This window comes from Oratosquilla oratoria, chromosome 30 (genome assembly GCF_046742065.1).
Source record: "Oratosquilla oratoria isolate Oo_2021 chromosome 30, ASM4674206v1, whole genome shotgun sequence".
NCBI lineage: Eukaryota > Metazoa > Arthropoda > Malacostraca > Stomatopoda > Squillidae > Oratosquilla > Oratosquilla oratoria.
In genome coordinates, this window is record NC_134806.1 from 452,501 (window position 1) to 472,500 (window position 20,000).

Consider the following 20,000-nt stretch of genomic DNA (forward strand, 5'->3'; position numbering starts at 1 on the left):
TAGGACGGTTCACTTAATGAGTTGTCCCATCATACCCCTCTTTGATTTACTCACGCTTGCCTTGGAGGGAAGGCGAGTGGTCCCGAGATGTGATAAAAATCACCTGGACTTCGGTTCCCCAACTGCAGCTATCTTCCCCCTCCCTTCATCAATCACTTAAGGTACGTGTTACCCACACCACCTCATCTACCACCTTCTTCCACTGTCCAGGAATTTGCGTCACGTGCTCGTTAGTGGTCCTTCGAACCGGATATTCATTCCATTACCTATGTACAGAACTCGTAAATTAATGCGACTTCACTAGTTCAATAATCAGTATGACAACTCATGAAGTAGATCACAACATGTTTCCCTGCGCATAGGTTAGCAACTCAATGCACTGTACAGGAGTCACTCCTGCTCGTTAAGGCACGCACTAGGTCAACCATGATATAGTAATTTTATGTCACATTAATTTACCCTTCCTACTTTTACCTTTCTCTTGTGCAACATTTCGCCCCCTAAGTAGAATTAGATTGTGCTGAAATTACACTGGTCCCTTTTTCACGGGTAATTCCGCCCGGCCTCTTCATTCAGCGGCATCCTCAGCCGCACATCGTAATTTTAAGTTCAGCCATTTTCGGCTTAATTTAGTTTCGGCTCGGCCCAGCCTTCCAAAGCGGCGTTATAGTTAAGCCTCCCTTTTGGCGCCATCCGCCACCACGTCCTTGTGTTAAGCCTAGCCGTTACCGTTACGGATGACCTGACGCTAACGGCTCGCATCGGCCCGGATTCAAGCGGCCTTATTTTTAAACTTTCGCGGTTTCACGCGAGTAACCTCTCTCCCACCTCCTTTGTCAGACCAGCTCGTATGACAGCACAATCTTCTGTAGTCACCCCCTTCGATTCTCCATTTTCGTCGTGCGATTCTTTCGCTCGACTCTGCATCGTTCTTTAGAGAGAGAGCGGACCCCCCCCCCCTCTCGGCTTATGATTCAGTGACCGCAAGCATACTCAGACGGCGGCCACCATGTCTTATTACAGCCCTAACGAAGACGCAATTACGAACGCAACACTGACCGAGCTCATTGCCATCACGCAGAATTTCCTTGACGCTGTCACGGAATATGCTGAAACGTACGGGACTATCAACGTTGAGAGCCTGAGTCCCAGTGCGGCTACGGAAATTCATCAAGAAGGTCAAGACCATCACCAAACATGGCGGTTATTGGAGCCCGCCTGGGCCCGTCACACTCCCAATGATCAGCTCACAAAACTAGAACAGGAACTGAGACCCCTCAAGAAGGTCCTATTAAACCTAAAAGTCCGAGCAGATGCGCGAGTGAACGGCGCAAATACCGCCGTTCAAGCGTCAAACAGCCAGCTTAATCAAAGCCCCCTTGTCACATACATAAGGGAAGAAAATCATACACCCTCTTTCGATGGGGATCTGGAAATGTTCTCCAGCTGGTGGAGCATTTTCAAGACAATTATTCACGAAAGCAATAGGTACACAGAGGGAGAAAAGTTCAGCGCTCTCATGCGCTCTCTAACGGGGCGTGCCAAGCGTCTTGTTGGATACCCCGTGTTCAACAACACCGCGTATGAACACACCATCCGACGGCTGCATGATGCCTATGACAAGCCCTTGGCAGTACGAAGAAGTCTGAAGGAACGCCTCGTCGCCATTCCCGCACCTACGGACGAATGTGAGGACTTGTCGAGGTTCCTCGCCGATTGGGATGAGTTGGGCGAAAGGTACAGGAACGCAGTAGGACAAGCCCTCTCCGATGAATTTGTAGAGGATGTCCTAGTGCCGAAACTACCCCGACAGGTTCTTTCGTCAATATACCTGTTCAAAGGCACTTCTGAACTAAGTGCACCAGAGCTTCAATCAGCACTCAAAGTTTACTCGGGTGCCATCACGGGCAGTCGACTCCATACCCCGGTGTTGGTACGCCCAGTTGCCGCAGCTACCCCCACACCCGTTCCTACTCAATCATCAACACGCCAGCCTCGACAGACATTGACGTGGGCTCCGACGCCACCGAGGAGTCAAGGTCATACGTCAAGGCACAGCACTGAACGGCCTGTACCCACGCCCCCACAACCGGCATCTGCGGTCCCCGACGAAGCACAGCACCGCGCCAACTGTTTGTTTTGCGGCGGCCCACATAGGCCGTCACACTGTACCACGTACCCGGACATCTCCACCCGCACCGACAGACTTTTAGCACTAAACAAGTGTACCATCTGCTACTCGAACAGGCATCTGAAGAACCGCTGCGACTTCCAGGCAGGCTGTATGAAATGTGGCCAGCGCCACAAGGCCCCCCTATGCCCTCAAGCCATCAGCATAACAAGCAACGGCATCATCGTTTCCCCTACACAGAATGCAGTTCCTCCTCACCTCTGGAACCAATCTCCGATAAGCCACGCCCCCACACCCCCCTACAGCGCGGCTTCATCTCAGCCTCCTGCTGGTTACCCACAAGCTCCAGGATACCATCCGTATTACCCCCCACAACACCAGTCCCCCTACCATCCTCCGTTGCAACCAGCGCCACTTGGCACGAGAGCAATCCAAGATGGCACCTCAACCCCCACACCATCAACCTCTATCAGCTCCCACGACGCCCTCAGAGCACCGCCAGAGGTAACCCACGCCCCTGCTTCCACCAGTGCTCCCTCTTCAATATACATGGCTCCCATCCTTGTAACTCCAACCGTCTTGGAACCCTCTTCAGCACCCACTGAAGCAGTGCTTGAGCACCCTCTGACGACCACAGTCCCCATCACGACGTCGGTTCAAACTTCCGCTGTACCTGATATCCCCTTGCATCAGGACCCGGAACCAGCACCAGTCCTCGTCATTGAGAATGCACAAGTTGCCACTGACACTCCAAGCTCTCAGAGCACCTCTGCTCCCACCACATCAACGTCTGTCAGCTCTCACCACGACAGCTCCTGTGCCACGCCCCCAGTAGGTCACACCCCGGAAGCCACCTGCACCCCCTCTTCATCGCACTCGGCTCCCATCTTACCAACTTCAGTCAGCACTTCCACGGCACCAGATGCCACTTTATCTCAGGACCCGGAACCAGTACCAGTCCTCATTGATAATATACAAGTTGCCACTGACGCCCCAAGCTCTCAGAGCACCTCTACTACTTCAACAACGTCTACTAGCGCTCGCCTCGACAGCTCCTGTGCCACGCCCCCAGTAGGTCACACCCCGGAAGCCACCTGCACCCCCTCTTCATCGCACTCGGCTCCCATCTTACCAACTTCAGTCAGCACTTCCACGGCACCAGATGCCGCTTTATCTCAGGACCCGGAACCAGTACCAGTCCTCATTGATAATATACAAGTTGCCACTGACGCCCCAAGCTCTCAGAGCACCTCTACTACTTCAACAACGTCTACTAGCGCTCGCCTCGACAGCTCCTGTGCCACGCCCCCAAAAGGCCACGCCCCGGAAGTCGCCTGCACCCCCTCTTCAATGCACGCGGCTCCCGTCCTGCAAGCTGCAATCCGCACTTCCACGGCACCAGATGCCACTTTATATCAGGACCCGGAACCAGTACCAGTCCTCATAGAAATTACTCAAGATGCCACCTATGCTTCTACTTCATCCACGGCTGTCAGCTCTCAACATGACGGCTCCTGTGCCACGCCCCCAGTAGGCCACGCTCCGGAAACCACCTCCACCCCCTCTTCATTACACTCGGCTCCCATCTTAGGAACTTCAGTCCGCGCTTCCACGGCACCAGATGACATTTCACATCCAGAACCGGAAGCAGTCCCGATCATCGTTGGGACTACACCAATTGATAATGACGCTCGAAGTCCTCACATTACACCATTTGATCCTGGAACCACCGTTACGGTCCCCAGAGAAGACGACGTCATCAGATCGGTAAGAGTCCGCACTCTTAAAGGAGAATACGAGCGGTCTGTCACACGAATCATCCCTCGAGAAATCAATCTGAGCGCGGACACGCCCCCTCATTCCCACGCGGACCATCACGAACCGACCGCGGAGCACCTTCCCCCCGCGGGGGAAGGCGAAGCGGGCACCGTAGACGACGGAACCTCTCCGGCGGCGAACGACCCGATTGAAGTCGCCTGTGAACACGAGTACCTCACCACGCCACCTACGCTACAACCCCGCACGGCCTCGATGACCGACGTCACAACGAGAGCTTCAGCCACGTCACTCAACGAGCCAGCAGCGGCTCCATTAACAAGAGCGCGACCAAGAAGAACGGCCGCCTAGCAAGCCAGAAACTGGTTCTCCACTCTTGATGAATGACCAGCCTTCATCTCCCAGCTTCAAGCCATAGGGGAGACCGCCCCCCCTCCTCTTTTTTGGTTCATAACCTGTGTCACAATTTTTTAAATTGTGACACCCAGCTCGTTGTCTCCCTTCCCATTTTCTCGTCTGTTTTCTCTCCGTATCAGCCCTTAATTCCCCATACTCGGGGGAATTTCCAGTCCTTAAGACTTCTAGTAGCAACATCCTGTCTTTTCTCCTCCTCGTTATCCTCTTTATTTGTCATGTCATTTTTGACAACCAATTCAATGCCTTAACGAAGGGAGAGACTTCTAATATCTAGAAACACCCCCCCCCCTTTTGATTTGTGTTCTCGGAGCCATGCTCAACGGTTTTCACGCCCACACAAAGCACTCAAACACACCCCCTCCCCCCCCCTGCGCGCTGCCACATATTTGTTTTAAGCTAGGTAATTAGAATAATTAGGATTGTGTTTAACCCGCTCGTGAACAGTGTCTACCTCAAAGAACACTTGGATCTGTGTCACCCTCCCGCATGAACATTATTCGTAGTACCCTTCGCAACTAGGGACGGAGACATAGTACTATTGGCAACGTCGGAAGCCGGCTAGCGGACATCGTGACCTGACCTGTCGCAGGACACAGGCAGTCTAAGCATCGAGTTCGAAAAAGGAGGTCAGACCGCTCGATCTCGGAAGAATATGCGCGTCCTTTCCTCCCTCAAGTGACTGTTGGGGATTTATATCCTCTTGAATAAATCGAGTGTCGATTATTTGGGTATAAACCCCTCAAGCAAAAACTGAGTGTAGTGCGATTGACCGGGAAAAGTACGCCGACGAAGTGACTTACAACCCCCATCACAGCGCGCCCAGGCCGTCCACCCCCCGCCCCCACCAAACGAAGTGGCGCCGATCGAAGCTCAGCAGGAGATCATGCTAATTGAAGACGTCTCCACAAGCAAGACAATTATAAGTACTCATTCAATAACAATTTCTTAAGCTAGGAACGCGCGCAGGGAATAGATAGGATGTATGTATGTATGTGAATCCAACTGTTAAAACCCTTATTTAATGTCAAGTAGCTTAATTTTAGTGTTTAATTATTCAATTCATTAAAACTCATAATAGGAATTCTGGGTTTCATTACCCAAAGACGGTTATCTTTATGAGTTGTCCCCACACCCCTCTTTGATTTACGTACATACACGCTTGCTGTGAGGAAGCACGCGTGGTCCCGTGTGGTAATGCGAATCTCCTGGACTTCGGTTCCCCACTGAGATTATCATCCTCCTCCATTCTTCACTCCCTTGAGGTACGTATTTCCCCACGTTCCCTCAACCACCTCCTCCTCCTTCCACTGTCCAGGAAATTTGTAATACTTGCAGCTACGTTGATCAGCAAGACCACTCCCAGCAGGGCTAAAAGCATACCGGTCATCCCTGACGCCATGTCGTAAATTTTCACGAGTATACACTATTCACGGCAGGATACAAAGAACCTATTGTGAACTCTTGAACTGGAGACACTTAAAAACACGCGTACTCGCAACAACAACAACTTCGGCTCCACTCGGTGATTTAGACAAATCATTTTTAAGATCTCTTCTCTGTGCCAGGTTTATCCTTTCCGACCTTACCACGATGAGCAGTGAAGTCAGGATGATTAAAAGTTCGGAAAAGGAATCTGAAAGAGAAGAAAGAGAAGAATACAAAGGAGGAAAGAACAGGGAGGAGGAGAAAGAGGAGGGGGAGGAGGAGACTTGGACGAGGGGAGAGCAGGGAGGAGGAGGAGAAAGGGAGGAGGAGTAGGAGACCTAGCCGTCCATAGCCATTTACTCGTCGTGGTCTAGGGGGAGGGGGAAAGAGGGGTAGGTTGGTTTATGACCCTCAAACACTGCTACACTGACACCTTTGTTCAATTGTAAACAAGCTCGAGCCTCAGGCGTTTCGATTCTTCATTTCAAATTTGTTTTCCTAATTGTAGCTACCACTGCCTCAGCTAGTCACTGCGTCTGTGAGCGATGCATAGATTATTCATTCACAAGTCACTTAGAAACCTATACTCTCCTTTGGCAATCTCCCCCGCGCGATAAAACCCCAGAGTTATAAAAATTAGTGAGATTATAGTCCTATAGGTGTAAGGCCAGAATTTCTAAATGAATATTGTTTTCGTTTAATTTCATTTTTCTTGAGTGCACTGTAAGCGAGCTCGCCAAGCTTTATGGGTAAACTGTAGCTCCGCCCATCCATGACGTCACTAGGACGCGTTCAGACGGAGACATAGACTAGGACCATTATATTTAAGAGAATGAGAAAAATTCCCAACCTCTAGTTGAGGATTTCGCTAAAGGAATAGTTTAGGCGGGGTGACAAGAGAATTTCACAATGATCTACTACCTAATCACGATCAGGTAAAACGAGAAGGTTCTAGATTAAAGTAGATGAAAGAGAAAATCGAGAAACAAAACTGGGAACATCTTACGAACATGGAACAGAAAGAACTGAACAAACTGATCCTAGGACACGAACAACTAATTATACTGGGAAACAATGAGTTGAACTAATCGAAGGCCCACCAGTTCATATACAGGTTAATGATCCTCAACCCTGTAGAGCCCCTATGTACTGTTATACCGAACAGGCAAAACCCCTTATCTATGAGATGTTGTTAGATATGGAACAAAAGAGGGATTATCGAGAAATCGACTGCGGCATTGTTACTCCCAATAGTCTTGATGAACAAACCCGACGGTAGTAAAAGGATATACCTGGACTACAGACACATGAATGAACAACTAGCAACAGATGTCTACCCCTTAGCTAAACTAGATGAGTTAGTGAAACAAGCGAGTGGCCATGAATATTACCTAACATTAGATATGAAGGACGCGTACTTCTAAAGCATGATACTCGTAGATAAGGAAAGCAGAGCCCTCGCTACCTTCAGTGGTGGTGTGTCATTGTATAGATTTAGAAGATTACTTTTCGGACTGAATTGTGCTCCAGCTATATTTTCAAGACGCATGACAGATGTATTGAAATCCTTGTTGTAGAAAGGATGGGTCAGGAATTACCTGGACGATCTCATTCTATGGGTACCCACCTACGCAGAGCTAGTGAAACGACTAGGAGAACTATACTCAATACTGGAACAAAATGACGTCAAACTGAACTTAAGCAAATGTCTCTTCGGGCTAGAAGAAGTCACATTCCTTGGATGTGTACTGTCGGCGAAAGGTAGTAAGCCATTACCTAAGAACGTGGATGCCATACTTAAGATGAAAGCACCAAAGAATGTATAGGAAGTAGGAAGGTTCCTGGGGATGTGTGGATCTCATACCAGATTTCGCTAAAAACGTGATACCACTCATTAATCTCACACAGTCGGACTCTATACATGTATGGAATGCCAATTGCCAGGAAGCATTTGAATGCCTGAAGGAAGAACTGACTAGTGCACCAATTTCCCATATATGGAAATTAATTATTATGTGTATCGTGCAACACTTTCACTTTAGTTGAGGTGAAGTTGTACCTCCCATTAACCTTTGGCAACGACATGATTTGAAACTGATCAGAGGTGTTAGTGATTCGTGATTGGGAGCGATATGAAATTTACCGCGATCACGGACCTTGTATAAAACCAATCGTGTGACGTGCAAATACAATGAATCGTGTACTAAATCAGAGTGAGAGAACGCGTTATATGAACCAATCTCCCTTCAACATATACCCTCATCCTTCCTTACCATTCCCAGAAAAGAGATGAAGAAAATCACCAAGTAGCCCCAAGCCCACGGTAAGTTATAATACATACATACATATACCAAGGCTTTTTCCCCCTTACAAGGGAGGTAGCCAAAAAGGAAAAGGCATAAAATCATTCCCACCCATTCCATCCCTGAATACACTCCACACCCCTCCACCCTCCATCTTAGCACCTCCTGGATGAAGGGTCATTCCTGCACCTTGTCCACTGCCCTGGGTCAGAAGCAGTGTCGCAAGACACAGCACATTCAAGTTATAATACTATGATAAAATATAAAAAACAAAGGATTAGAATTTAAATAAAGATTACAATATTCAGCAAAGACACAGAGTGTCTTGTGCACTAATTGTACTTTTCAGGGTCCGACGAATCGCTGCTGATCACAAGTATGTAGTTTTTTACTTCCAATATGAACGTTGTAATTTCATAGGAGTGTCCCAGAATTAACTCGATGGGGCGGTCACCTAGATTAAGCTTACACCGTCAGCATTACGTATTAAAAAGGATGGGGAAATTTGTCGGAAGTTATAATATTCTCCACACGCTAAGCCAGCAGAAACACATAAATAGAATGATATTTCCATTAAATATGGTTTCATAATATGCCTTCCAACTCCAGGCGCTACCCTATCCACAATAAATGTTTTGTTCTCAGATGTTGGTTCATGAGACCATGAACATTTTAAAATTATTTTGTCATTTGAAAAAACGGTACAAAGCATAGAGATCTATAGTTTAGAAACTTATCTATCTATATCTATCTTTTACTTCTTTATAAGAGAGGTTGCCAAGTTAAAGGCTCGCATCCACTCCCACCCATTCCACTCCCATCCACCAGCCTTGCTCCCCCCCATCTTAGCTTCTCGTTGATGAAGGGTCATCTCTGTCTTCTGTCCACTACCGGGTCAGAAACAATGCAGTATGACACAGTACACCCACAGTGAGGCCGATGCACTTAATCGACGAGGTAACCCCTCCCCCCTCCATGCAGAAAATAGAGAAGATAGTAATAAATCTCCTCGAGTTGTGTCAATGTAAATTCCATACACATTCATTCTTCATTCACCCCTATCCCCTGCCTTCTCCCTTTGTTCAACAGACATTTCCCTCTCAGTCAAAGTATCTTTCACCCCATCCATCCATCTCATCCTCGGTCGTCCTCTCAAGTTCACTCCATCCATCTCTGCCTTCCACACATCTTTTACTAGTCTTTCTTTCTGTGTCCAAAGCATCCCGATACTCTTTCATCAGCCCTATCTGTCATCTCCTTTTCTTCCTCTCCTCTTCATTTCTCACTCTATCTAACCTTGTAACCCCTATCATACTTCTCAGACACTTCATCTCAAGCATATTTAAAAATTTCCTTTCTGTCTCTCTCAGACTCCAAGTCTCTCCCCCATACAGTGTCATCGGCACAATCACTCCTTCATATAATCTTTTTTTTACATCCATTCCCAGATACCTATTTCTCACAACAGTTTTTAACCCCCCAAGGTATTTACTTGCTTCTCTCAATCAACAATTTACCTCCACCCCATTTCTCCATTTCCAGCCACATGTGACCCCAAATACTTAAAACTATCCACTTCCTCCAGCCTCTTCCCTTATATATCTCATCACCTTACTTGTACCCACATTTACCTTCAACTTTCTCATATCGCATATCTTCCTAAACCCCGTCACTAACTGCCTTAACCCCCCCCCTCCTTTCACCCTGCTACAAGTGCAGTGTAGTCCGCAAACAATAAATGGTTCACCTCTCACTTCTATTATCATTTCCAGTCCCCTACCCATTACCCTTGCATTTACCTCCCGTGCCGCCCCATCCATATATACATTGAACAGCCATGGCGACATGACACAGCCCTGACGCAGCCCTACCTTTACCTCAAACCACTCGCTCTCTCCATTTCCAATTCTAACACAGGATCTACTACTCTTACAAAAAACCTTGACTCCCCTTAACAACTTTCCTCCAGTCATATATATCTGCAAAACATCCCGCAGTGCCTTCCTGCCTATGCTGTCATAAACCTCTTCCAAATTCATAAAGACCCAAGAAACGTTTTTACCGTTTGTTAAAGCCATCTAACAAATCTGCACAGAAAAATTACCAAAATTATACAGGGATTTAGAGATTTACTATACGAAGACAGGCTTAAACACCTTAACTTACACGCTCTGGAAATATTAAGGGTGAGAGGTAATCTAATAAAGGTATTCAAATGGGTCAAAGGCTTTAGCAAGGGTGATGCAAGCAAGGTCATTCTATTAAGACATCTGGGCAGAACTCGTACTAATGTATTTAAATTGGACAAAATTAGGTTTAAGAGGGAAATAAGCCTGAACTGATTTACCAACCGAGTGATTTACGAATGGTATAGACTTAGTAACCATATAGTTAGCGCCAAAACAATTGATTGTCTTAAGAGATTAGATAACTTTATGGAGAGGGATATCAAATGGTAAGGGACATGGAACTGTCTAGTGTAGGCCTTATGGTCACTTGCAATCTCTCTCCCTCTCTCTCTCTCTCTCTCTCTCTCTCTCTCTCTCTCTCTCTCTCTCTCTCTCTCTCTCTCTCTCTCTCTCTCTCTCTCTCTTTCTTTCTCTCTCTCGTGTTTTTGTTTTTGTTTTTGTTTTTTGTACATTCACACTCACCAAATTCATACCACCTATTTTTTACCTTCACATACTTTATACGTTCATTTACTTCCTTCTGTCCGTAGGCCTACCTACCCGCAGACAATCCCACTCTCATACCTCTTGTTCTTTCATCCCCCGAACTTACACCCGGCCGGTCTTTCCACCTCCCTCCCTCCCTCCCTCCCACTCTTACTCTTCACTTTGATCTCATCCACAGCCTCGATGCCCAGCCAAAGCTCCTGTATCATTCCCACTATTTTTCCTTGGTTTCCACATATGCACCCAGGCAACTCTTGGGGTCGAAGACACTTTGGTAGATGGACTCGCTGATGATGATGATGATAATGGTGGTGGTGTGGGTGGTGGTGGTGGTGGTGGTGGTGGTGGTGGTGGTGGTGGTGGTGGTGGTGGTGGTGGTGGTGGTGGTGGTGGTGGTGGTGGTGGTGGTGGTGGTGGTGGTGGTGGTGGTGGTGGTGGTGGTGGTGGTGGGTGGTGGTGGTGGTGGTGGTGGTGGTGGTGGTGGTGGTGGTGGTGGTGGTGGTGGTGGTGGTGGTGGTGGTGGTGGTGGTGGTGGTGGTGGTGGTGATGGTGATGGTGGTGATGCTGGTGGTGATGGTGGTGGTGCTAGTGATGGTGGTGGTGATGATGGTGGTGATGGTGATAGTGATGGTGATGATGATGATGATGACGACGACGACAACGACGACGACGACGACGACAGCGGTAGTTATGGCCCTAAAATATAATTACCCACGGACACTGTCTCGCAGTAACCATCCGTAGACAAAAATGACAAGTTCCGCTCCTGACCACCAGATGTCAATAGAGCGGAGAGGAGGCATCCGCCTAGGCATCTTAACAACAAGAGAGACTCGACAGAAGAAAAGAGGGGCGGGGGGAGGGGGGAGGGGGGTTGCGGGGGGAGGGATTGCGGGTGGGAGGGGGGCATCTGGCCCACTCGTCTCACCAGCTGGCCCGGTCTGAACTCAGCCTCAGATTCCGGACACGAGAACAGCGAAGCACAAAGCATCAACATTTATGACGAACATCCTAGTTCAACTAAAAAGCACCGTTACAACTATCACCACTATTACTGCCCCCAAAACTACTACTGCTACTACTACTATTTTTATTACTACTACTACTAGTAATGTTATTCTTCCTACTATTGCTACTACTACTACTAGTACTACTACTTTTTTTGCAAATAGAAAATACTACTATTACTACTACTACTACTACTACTACTACTACTACTACTACTACTACTACTACTACTAATACTACTACTACTACTACCACTGATCCAGCTGCTACCACCACTGGACTGGTAACTACTACTTCACCTTTCGTTATACTACTGCCCCTGGAATTACTATTAACAGTTACTATGATTAAGGCTCCTACCATTACTGCTACTTCTACTGCTGTTCCTACTACTACTTCCAGTAGGCCTACTACCTATACTATTCTTCCTAATACTGCTGCTACTGCCGTAACTGCTACTACTACTCCCATTATTTTTACTACTGTTATTGATATAACCTTGTTACCAAATCGAGGCCACAGGGAATGTGAGGCGAGATGGTGAAGGTGAGGGTAAAGGGGGGTGGGAGAGGAACATGTCCTCTCTGCCAGCCGCTTACGAACCACACCTTGTCGCACTTCAGTCATGGACACCCTCACGACGCAGGCGAGGACGAAGTGTCTGATGAGAACGTCGTGGGACATCGAAGGAGAAGACCTTCTTGGTGAGTTCGGGCCTCAGAAGCCAGCAGGAGCTTCCTCGCCGCGGCGCGGCGCGGCGCCGTGGTGCCCCGGCCCGTCGGCCACGTCACCAACGGGCCGGGAATACCGGTTCCTGCCAGTCCCTCTATCGTTCAAGGTCACGATCTCACACACCGCTAGATCACTCGGTCACAGACACCATCGCACGTCGCGTGATGGGCACGTGATCGAGAGCTGTTGCCCTCCCGGAGGAGAGCTCAGAGTGTAGTGCACGCATGTCTTTGCTTACTGGAGTGAGCATGTGTGTTTTCATACATGTGTATGTATGTATGCATGTATATATGTGTGTATTGTATATGTATGTATGTATGTGTGTATGTATGTATGTATGTATGTATGTATGTATGTATGTATGTATGTATGTATGTATGTATGTATGTATGTGTGTATGTATGCGTCTACAATGACCCAGGATAGCGTTGCTTCCCTCCCTTTGTCTGTTCAATTGGCAAGTATTTCCACCTGGTGGTCTGTTTAAAAGGCTAAATCTATGAGTGTCGGTCGTCGTGTGTGCATGTGCGTGTGTGTGTGTGTGTGTGTGTGTGTGTGTGTGTGTGTGTGTGTGTGTGTGTGTGCGCGCGCGCGTATAAATCACTGATGTACAGTGACGGACATTCATCCAGCCGCCGCCACCTACACCCCTTCCACCTCTTCCTCCATCTCCACCTCCTCCACCTACATCTACTGTATAGTATATCTTTGGAGAAAGCGAGTGACTAGTTCGAGCCAGCATTGTGACGTCAACTCCTCTACGCGATAGAACTTTACAACGCGTAGAAACCCTTCTGTTTTGTTTATGGTGAAGTATTATTTACGTGAAATTGTATATCATTTCTTTAGCGATGCTAAGTGAGGGAAATAAGTGTAGGAAACGTGTGAAGCTGATGAAGAATTCACAACAATATGGACTGATGTGTAAGCCGTGTCTTCTGTGTTTTTACATCAGACGTGTGAACGAACAAGAAGATAACAAAAAAGTTATGAAAAACTGAGCAAGAAAATATTGTGTTACCGCTCACAGTTAGAAATAACTAACATTAAAACAAAACAAAACAAAAGAAAATGAGCTTAGGAAAGAAAATAAAGAGCAGATATCAAGATCATGAGCAGAAATATAAATGAATTAAAAGATTATGTTTAAGATGAAATGGAGAAGGTTGAGTTGAATTCGTTAAATCAAAGTGAAATGGCGGATGTCGTAAAGACAAGGGAAGTAAAGAAATATAACTTTGAGATGTCGATGGAGAGGGAAAATGAGAAGCTCAAGAAAGAATTAAAAGAATGAAAGAATAAAACACGAGATAGCAAGAAAATAATAAGAAAAAGCATAAGGAACCTACAAGGAAGACTGTAAAAAGACAAAGATGAAAGATAATTAGGAAAATGGCAAAAGTCAAAGACACGGTGAACCAGGATCACGTAATATATAAACCAATTAATAATGTGAAGAAATACTTGAAGGACCATGAGGACAGAAACGGAGGGAAATATTAATTGTTCGTGTAAGAAATACCAGAATCTAAGAAAGAAATTATTTGAGGCGGGTGGAGCGTCGCTGAAGTATTCTATATTCTCTTGCGTTTCGTTGAAATCTTCCTCGGAGAATAAAGTATAAATATGGATTGGGCGCCGTTACTTGCGGCAGAGGTCGAGATGACGATTCGAATCCTGCTCGGAGCGAGTTGAACCAAGGGCATGGTTCATTAAATTTCACGCTATAAAGTCCACTGTGAGGGGCACCGTCATAGCCTCCCGATAAGGTGGAGTTTGTGAGGTTAAACCAAATCAGATAGTATATATTCATCAGCGGTTATCAACTTTTTTGGCCATGTTCCAACATGCTTATCATTTGAAAAATGAACTCCCCCTTCAGCTGAACAATCATAAAACCTTGACTGAAAATTCAAACCAATGTTTTATGCTTTATGTTCACCTGATAAAAAAACGAACAAATAAATAAATAAAAAACGAATGAAATGAAAATAAAAATAAAAATTGACCCAGATTTCCTGTTGCTCTCCATTGCCCCCCTTAAAAATAATATTGTCCACTTGTAAACCGAATTGCCCAACTGTGGGGCATAAAGCACCACGTTGAGAAGCACTTAGTTATATACCTTCATATGGGTCTATCATGTGAGCCGGCTAGACACGTGATTTAATCTCCGTCCTACAAGGTCACTGACATGAGGGTACGTATACACTCTTTGGTTTCATATCTATACTCTAATCTCTGAGGGAATATCAGTCAAGTCGTAAGAGATTGTAGAATTTTTCTGTGATACTCTGGACTTATTCTACACCATTTTCCTCAACTATTGGTCACTTCCTACATCAAAGAAACTATTGAAGAAAGGATCAACCAGGATAATGAAGTTTTGAAGAAAAAAAAAAGATAATTAAGAATCGCTCAGAGTCAGTAGAAGTTATGTAATAGATGTAGTTAGATTAGGCAAAATGAGTGATGAGAAATGGGGATTTTAGAAGAAGGTGAGGAGTTTACACCAAGAGGCGCTGAGTAGCTGCGGTCGAATTCACCTATGCCCTATGCGCCTGGATTGTTAAGGAGAAGTAACAGACAATCACTGCTTGGAATCGTAGGGGAGTGCGGGATTCGAACCCACAACTAAGCGAACGCGAGACCAGCACGCTTCCAGTGACGCCACTAGTGCATAGAGAGAGGATGGTATACATATAAAATTAATGGTGCATGAACGGTTGACAAAAAGAGGTATAGAAGGCAAAAAAGGTCAGTGAATGTGATGTACATGGCAATAATAGATTGAAAGAAAAGAAATTTAATATAAAATTATTGAGCATAGAAGGATGAACCAAAGTAAAACCCTTGGAAATAGAGAGTATATTTGAAAAGAAGAGTATTATTTGCTCAACTGAAACACAACTTTAGATAAAGTATCATTCAATGAGAGTATGATACAAATACAAAGCAAGAAAGATGTAGAAGATAAGAAAGGATGAAAAGATATCTTTGACCAAACCGGGAAAACCTAGTATAGATGTTAGAATAGTTTGTGTGTAATATGATCCATAACCAAGAAGAATGAGAAAATAACACCTCAGAAGATATCTTTTCCAAGGATTATCTCGTATACATCATCAAAATCGTGTTTGTCTGCATATCTGTTTGTAACCAAACCCGTGATGACGTCATGTCGCCAGCGTTGCATCAGCCGTTGTGACGCCATTTCGATAGTACTGCATCAGCAGTTGTCAGTGCAATATTCATAAAAATCTTGTCACTGTAACATTGCGCCCTGTTATTCTGATTTCGATTGAACTTAGATATCTTGGATAATATTTTTCGTTGCTCTATTCGTCTTGATATTCACCCAACGTGTCATTTAATATTTCTATTCACTAATATATATTTTACAGTAGTTGAGGTAGCGGATAAAGGGAGAAGAGGCTGGGGTTGGGCTATTAACCCCCCCCTTTTTAAGCCCCCCCTAACCTCATGTATTGAACCCAGTTCCCAAAGTGAGTTAATATGCTCATTCAGAGGCCTCAAAATATCTTTGAAAGTGTTTACATTTTGAAATAATTTTGGAGAAAGAGGCATTCAAGCTTCATCTATTCTGCATCTCAGCGGTTTATAAAACTTCCTTTAAAAAAACACGTTTAGTTAAGAAGTTTGTTTTCACGTAATACTTCGTTCTATATTCCAAACTTGTTGCCATTTCTTTATTCGTTCACTGCCATCTGGTGGCATCTGGTAACAAACACCTAATTCCACCTGAATATCGTATGAACATAAACTAGCTTTCCAAACCTATAATAGATAATATAATCAAAGAATAGTTCCAAATGGCATTGAAACTGAAGAAGAAATTTATTTACTTTGTTGTGAACTATTAATTCTTGATTACTTCCACTGTTGTATTTATTATAGATTAATTTGAAATGTGAATATATTAAAGGATACGTTCTTACCCTCTTGAATAAACTTTCTCCCCAGTTGTTCCCCAGTTCCTCCCGAGGCTAAATTCATTCCCCCTGGGGAGGAGTGGGACGGGGGAGGAAATACCTACAGATTGACAATCAACCTTCCATAGCATTGACATCAGTATCATCCACCACAATTTCCATCAAATTTGAAATAAACAAGATAATAGAAATACGAAAAAAACTCCATCTTTTCCTGAAATTTTTCCTTAACCTTGAAAATCGTTCCCGTTATCTACGTTATCTGAATGTGCCATAAGCAGTTTATGAAGATAAGATATATCGTTATATATTTCCTTGATATCCTTCTCATTGCTCCAGTTGAATTTGAAACGTGACGCGGTGTCTCCCTGGAGGATCAAGTACGGCAGTACATAGGTTTGGAATATGTGTTAAGATATATCGATTACCTTAGGCTTAGGGGAAAATAGCCGTGTGTGTGTGTGTGTGTGTGTGTGTGTGTGTGTGTGTGTGTGTGTGTGTGTGTGTGTGTGTGTGTGTGTGTGTGTGTGTGTGTGTGTGTACGTGTGCATGTGTGTGTTGTATTGCATTGCATTGCATTTTATTGTATTATAAGATAAAATAGAAAAAAATTCACTAAAAATATGGGTCCCAGAGATAAGAAAAGTGTGAAGGAACAAGCCATATCGGAGACTGATAACGTTTTATGCGTGTCAACGCATATGATGACCTATGATAAAAGAATTGTAAGATGCGCACAAGATGCGCAGAACTCAGAATATCAAAATCAGAAATTAGAATAAAATTTATTTTAAAGTATAACAAAGGTCAGATAAGCTAAGAAGAAATAAAGATAATACTTTAAATGCTATAAATTCATTTGGTTATAATCTGGAAGATACAAAGTCAGTAAGTAGAATGAATAGAAAAACATATAGAAATGAGTAACTCAATAAGTCTATTTAATCAGAGGACAGACAAGAAAGAGGGGACAGGAAGAGAGGGTCAGAGAGAGAGTTAGGGTATTGACCAAGGGCTACAGGAACATGTGAGCAAACTTATGTGTCATTAACTTGTATTTCTACAAGTATCTGTAACTGAAACATACTAGTTTGCTATGGCCAAACCTGTAAAACAATTTAAGTTTGACTTTACATTTATTGATAATGTCATCTTCAAATTTCTTTTCATCCTCTCTTCAAATTCGTGTGAATTAATTTCTGGTTATTTTGTATATTCCCTTTGTTCTATTGTTTATTACCTTATGTATGCCACACCTTGCTTTTAGCTGCCTCACATTTATTCTGAGTTAAATCGATTTTCTTTATCCCTGGCATATACTTGTTCACGCCCTAGTTGTAGAGCTTTAGAAAGATTTCCATTTTCTTCTCTGTGTCTCTTGCATACATGAATTCCTTCCACTCTATATGATTTTTTTTTTTTTTTTTTTTTTTTTTTGCCAAAATTGTATTGGCTTTGTCTGTATGATTCGTTTCCCGGCTCTAAACCTCCATTTACCAAATAAAACCTACACGTTCCGTGGCCATTTATTCCTATGGGGCATACATACTTTCATGGGTCAGTAATATCGCGTTCTTTGATAAGAAGAGTTATGCCTCACTGGACTCTCAATCTCTCATGCTTTATCACATCTTTGACGCGATGAGTCACTGCATTATCTATTACAATGCTTAACAGAGCATTACCTCAAAAATAGTTACTACCTCTTCTTTCCTACTCTTCCCAGTTCGCCTCAGTACAGTTAAAGTTTCCCACCAGGATCATATCGTTAGTTCATTCAATCAGTTCTTTAGGAGGAAGGATATGTCCGACAACATATCTTGACATTTAGATTCATTTCAGACTTTTGGCCTAGGGGGATGGGGGAGACGAATTAGAGAGGCATTGTCAATGGCATTGTTATTATTATTATATATATATATATATATATATATATATATATATATATATATATATATATATATATATATATATATATATATATATATATATATATATATGCGGAAAAACCACCAAGGAAAAAAAAACTGATGACCAAGCGCTTTCGTCTATTCAGACATCCTCAGGGTACGAAAGCGATAGACGAAAGCGCTTGGTCATCAGTTTTTCTTTTTATCTTACGAGTGGCCGATAGCAGTGGGTTCGAATCTTGCATCCGACTGTCATAAGAAAAATATCGGATTCATGTCGCTGTTACTAGCGAATTTCTCTCATATATATGTATATATCACCCAGTCAATAGAAGAAGCACGTTAGGCAAGACATTCTTAGGTTATACTTCGCTCCAACTACACCACTCGTCTCACTTCATCACCTGTATTGTAATTTTGTTGTCGTCATTATATCATTCAATACCTTTGACACCACACAATGATCCCCGTCAGCAGGTGGACTTGCCCTAAGATGAATGAAATTGTCTGGCGCTACCTTGAACATGAAAATATATAGGTGCTATCGTAGCGAAAGATTTGATGTTTATAATCATCGACAGGGTTAGCGTCAGAGTCAGTGGTCATTACAAGAACCCAAAAATCCAGAGAAAAATACATCCTCTGTCCGAAACTCTAGACCGGAGTTCGAAAAGGAACTCGATCTAAGACAAAGGCATGACCATGGAGAGCCCCAAGCATGCCATACCCATCGTGGACCTCGGAGATCTGAGTTGGTGGAGTCTTGTTTTTGTTTTTTGTTTTTTTGTTTTATTTCTGAGAGTTCTGTGTCCCTGAAATCTCTGGGTTTAATGGAGCATTGATTTTAAAAAGTAGGGCGTAGTCTCACAGTTGAATTGAATAATATAACAAAAGAAATTTGTATCTTGGATAAAAAAAAAAAAAATGCTGTCCGATGAAGGATCCAAGAACTTCACTGGAGGTCACTGACGCGGGAATTTTGCAGAACTTGGAGGCCCAAAGACTCCCAGGGAGGAGGAGTGGCAGAGAGTGGCTTGCCAACTCACCAAAGCCTTTGAGGACATCGGTTTCGTCTACCTCAGAGACCACGGACTGCCCCAAGAGACGGTTAGTGTGAAAAAAAAAAAATCAGAGAAAGATGATAGCAAAGAGCAAACGGGGACGATTTTATCTCGGGTCTTTCAGAAAGATAGCTTTATCGTTCCAGCGGGACAAGATCTAAAATGTCAGGTGGAGTACCACTCGAGGGAACAAACTCCTCTTGTCCTGTTTTAACAACTATGCACCTGTTTCGTAGTCTAGTATTATAACCTTTAAAGTGTGGTGACTTACTGATAGATGGTCTCATCTGAATAGATCTACCCAGACCTTCTGATGAATGATAGTCCCCACCAATGTATGTCACTAGTGATCCCTTCCTGTCTATGTTCGTTGTCGTCTATATACATGTTTGATTATATATTGAACATTCATTCTTTATTCACGGAGAAAGCTACATTCAGATTAATGTCACGTGATTTTTTGATAACACAGATAAATTATCTTTCCATGTTTGATATATCAATGGGAATTCCAAAGTTTCTTATCTCCTATCAAATACCACAACGTGACCCAACAATTCTTTCACGATCTCATGACCATTTGCTCGATGAAGATCCTTCTTGCCTAAC

General features: G+C 44.1%; 1 protein-coding gene across 2 annotated transcripts in view; it reads left to right on the forward strand.

Annotated features, from left to right (window-relative positions):
* Positions 1–16,744: 16,744 nt before the first annotated feature.
* Positions 16,745–20,000, forward strand: part of LOC143040960 (uncharacterized) — a 12,433-nt gene continuing 9,177 nt past the window's right edge. Inside the window, exons 1-3 of one of the 2 annotated variants that reach the window (XM_076212395.1) lie at positions 16,745–16,800; positions 18,912–19,081; positions 19,316–19,437. In XM_076212395.1, coding sequence (XP_076068510.1) covers positions 19,027–19,081; positions 19,316–19,437 — 177 coding nt within the window. In that variant the 5' untranslated portion in view covers positions 16,745–16,800; positions 18,912–19,026. Of the gene's footprint in view, positions 16,817–18,911; positions 19,082–19,315; positions 19,438–20,000 lie in introns of both variants that reach the window. The other variant, XM_076212394.1, reaches the window with a different exon arrangement.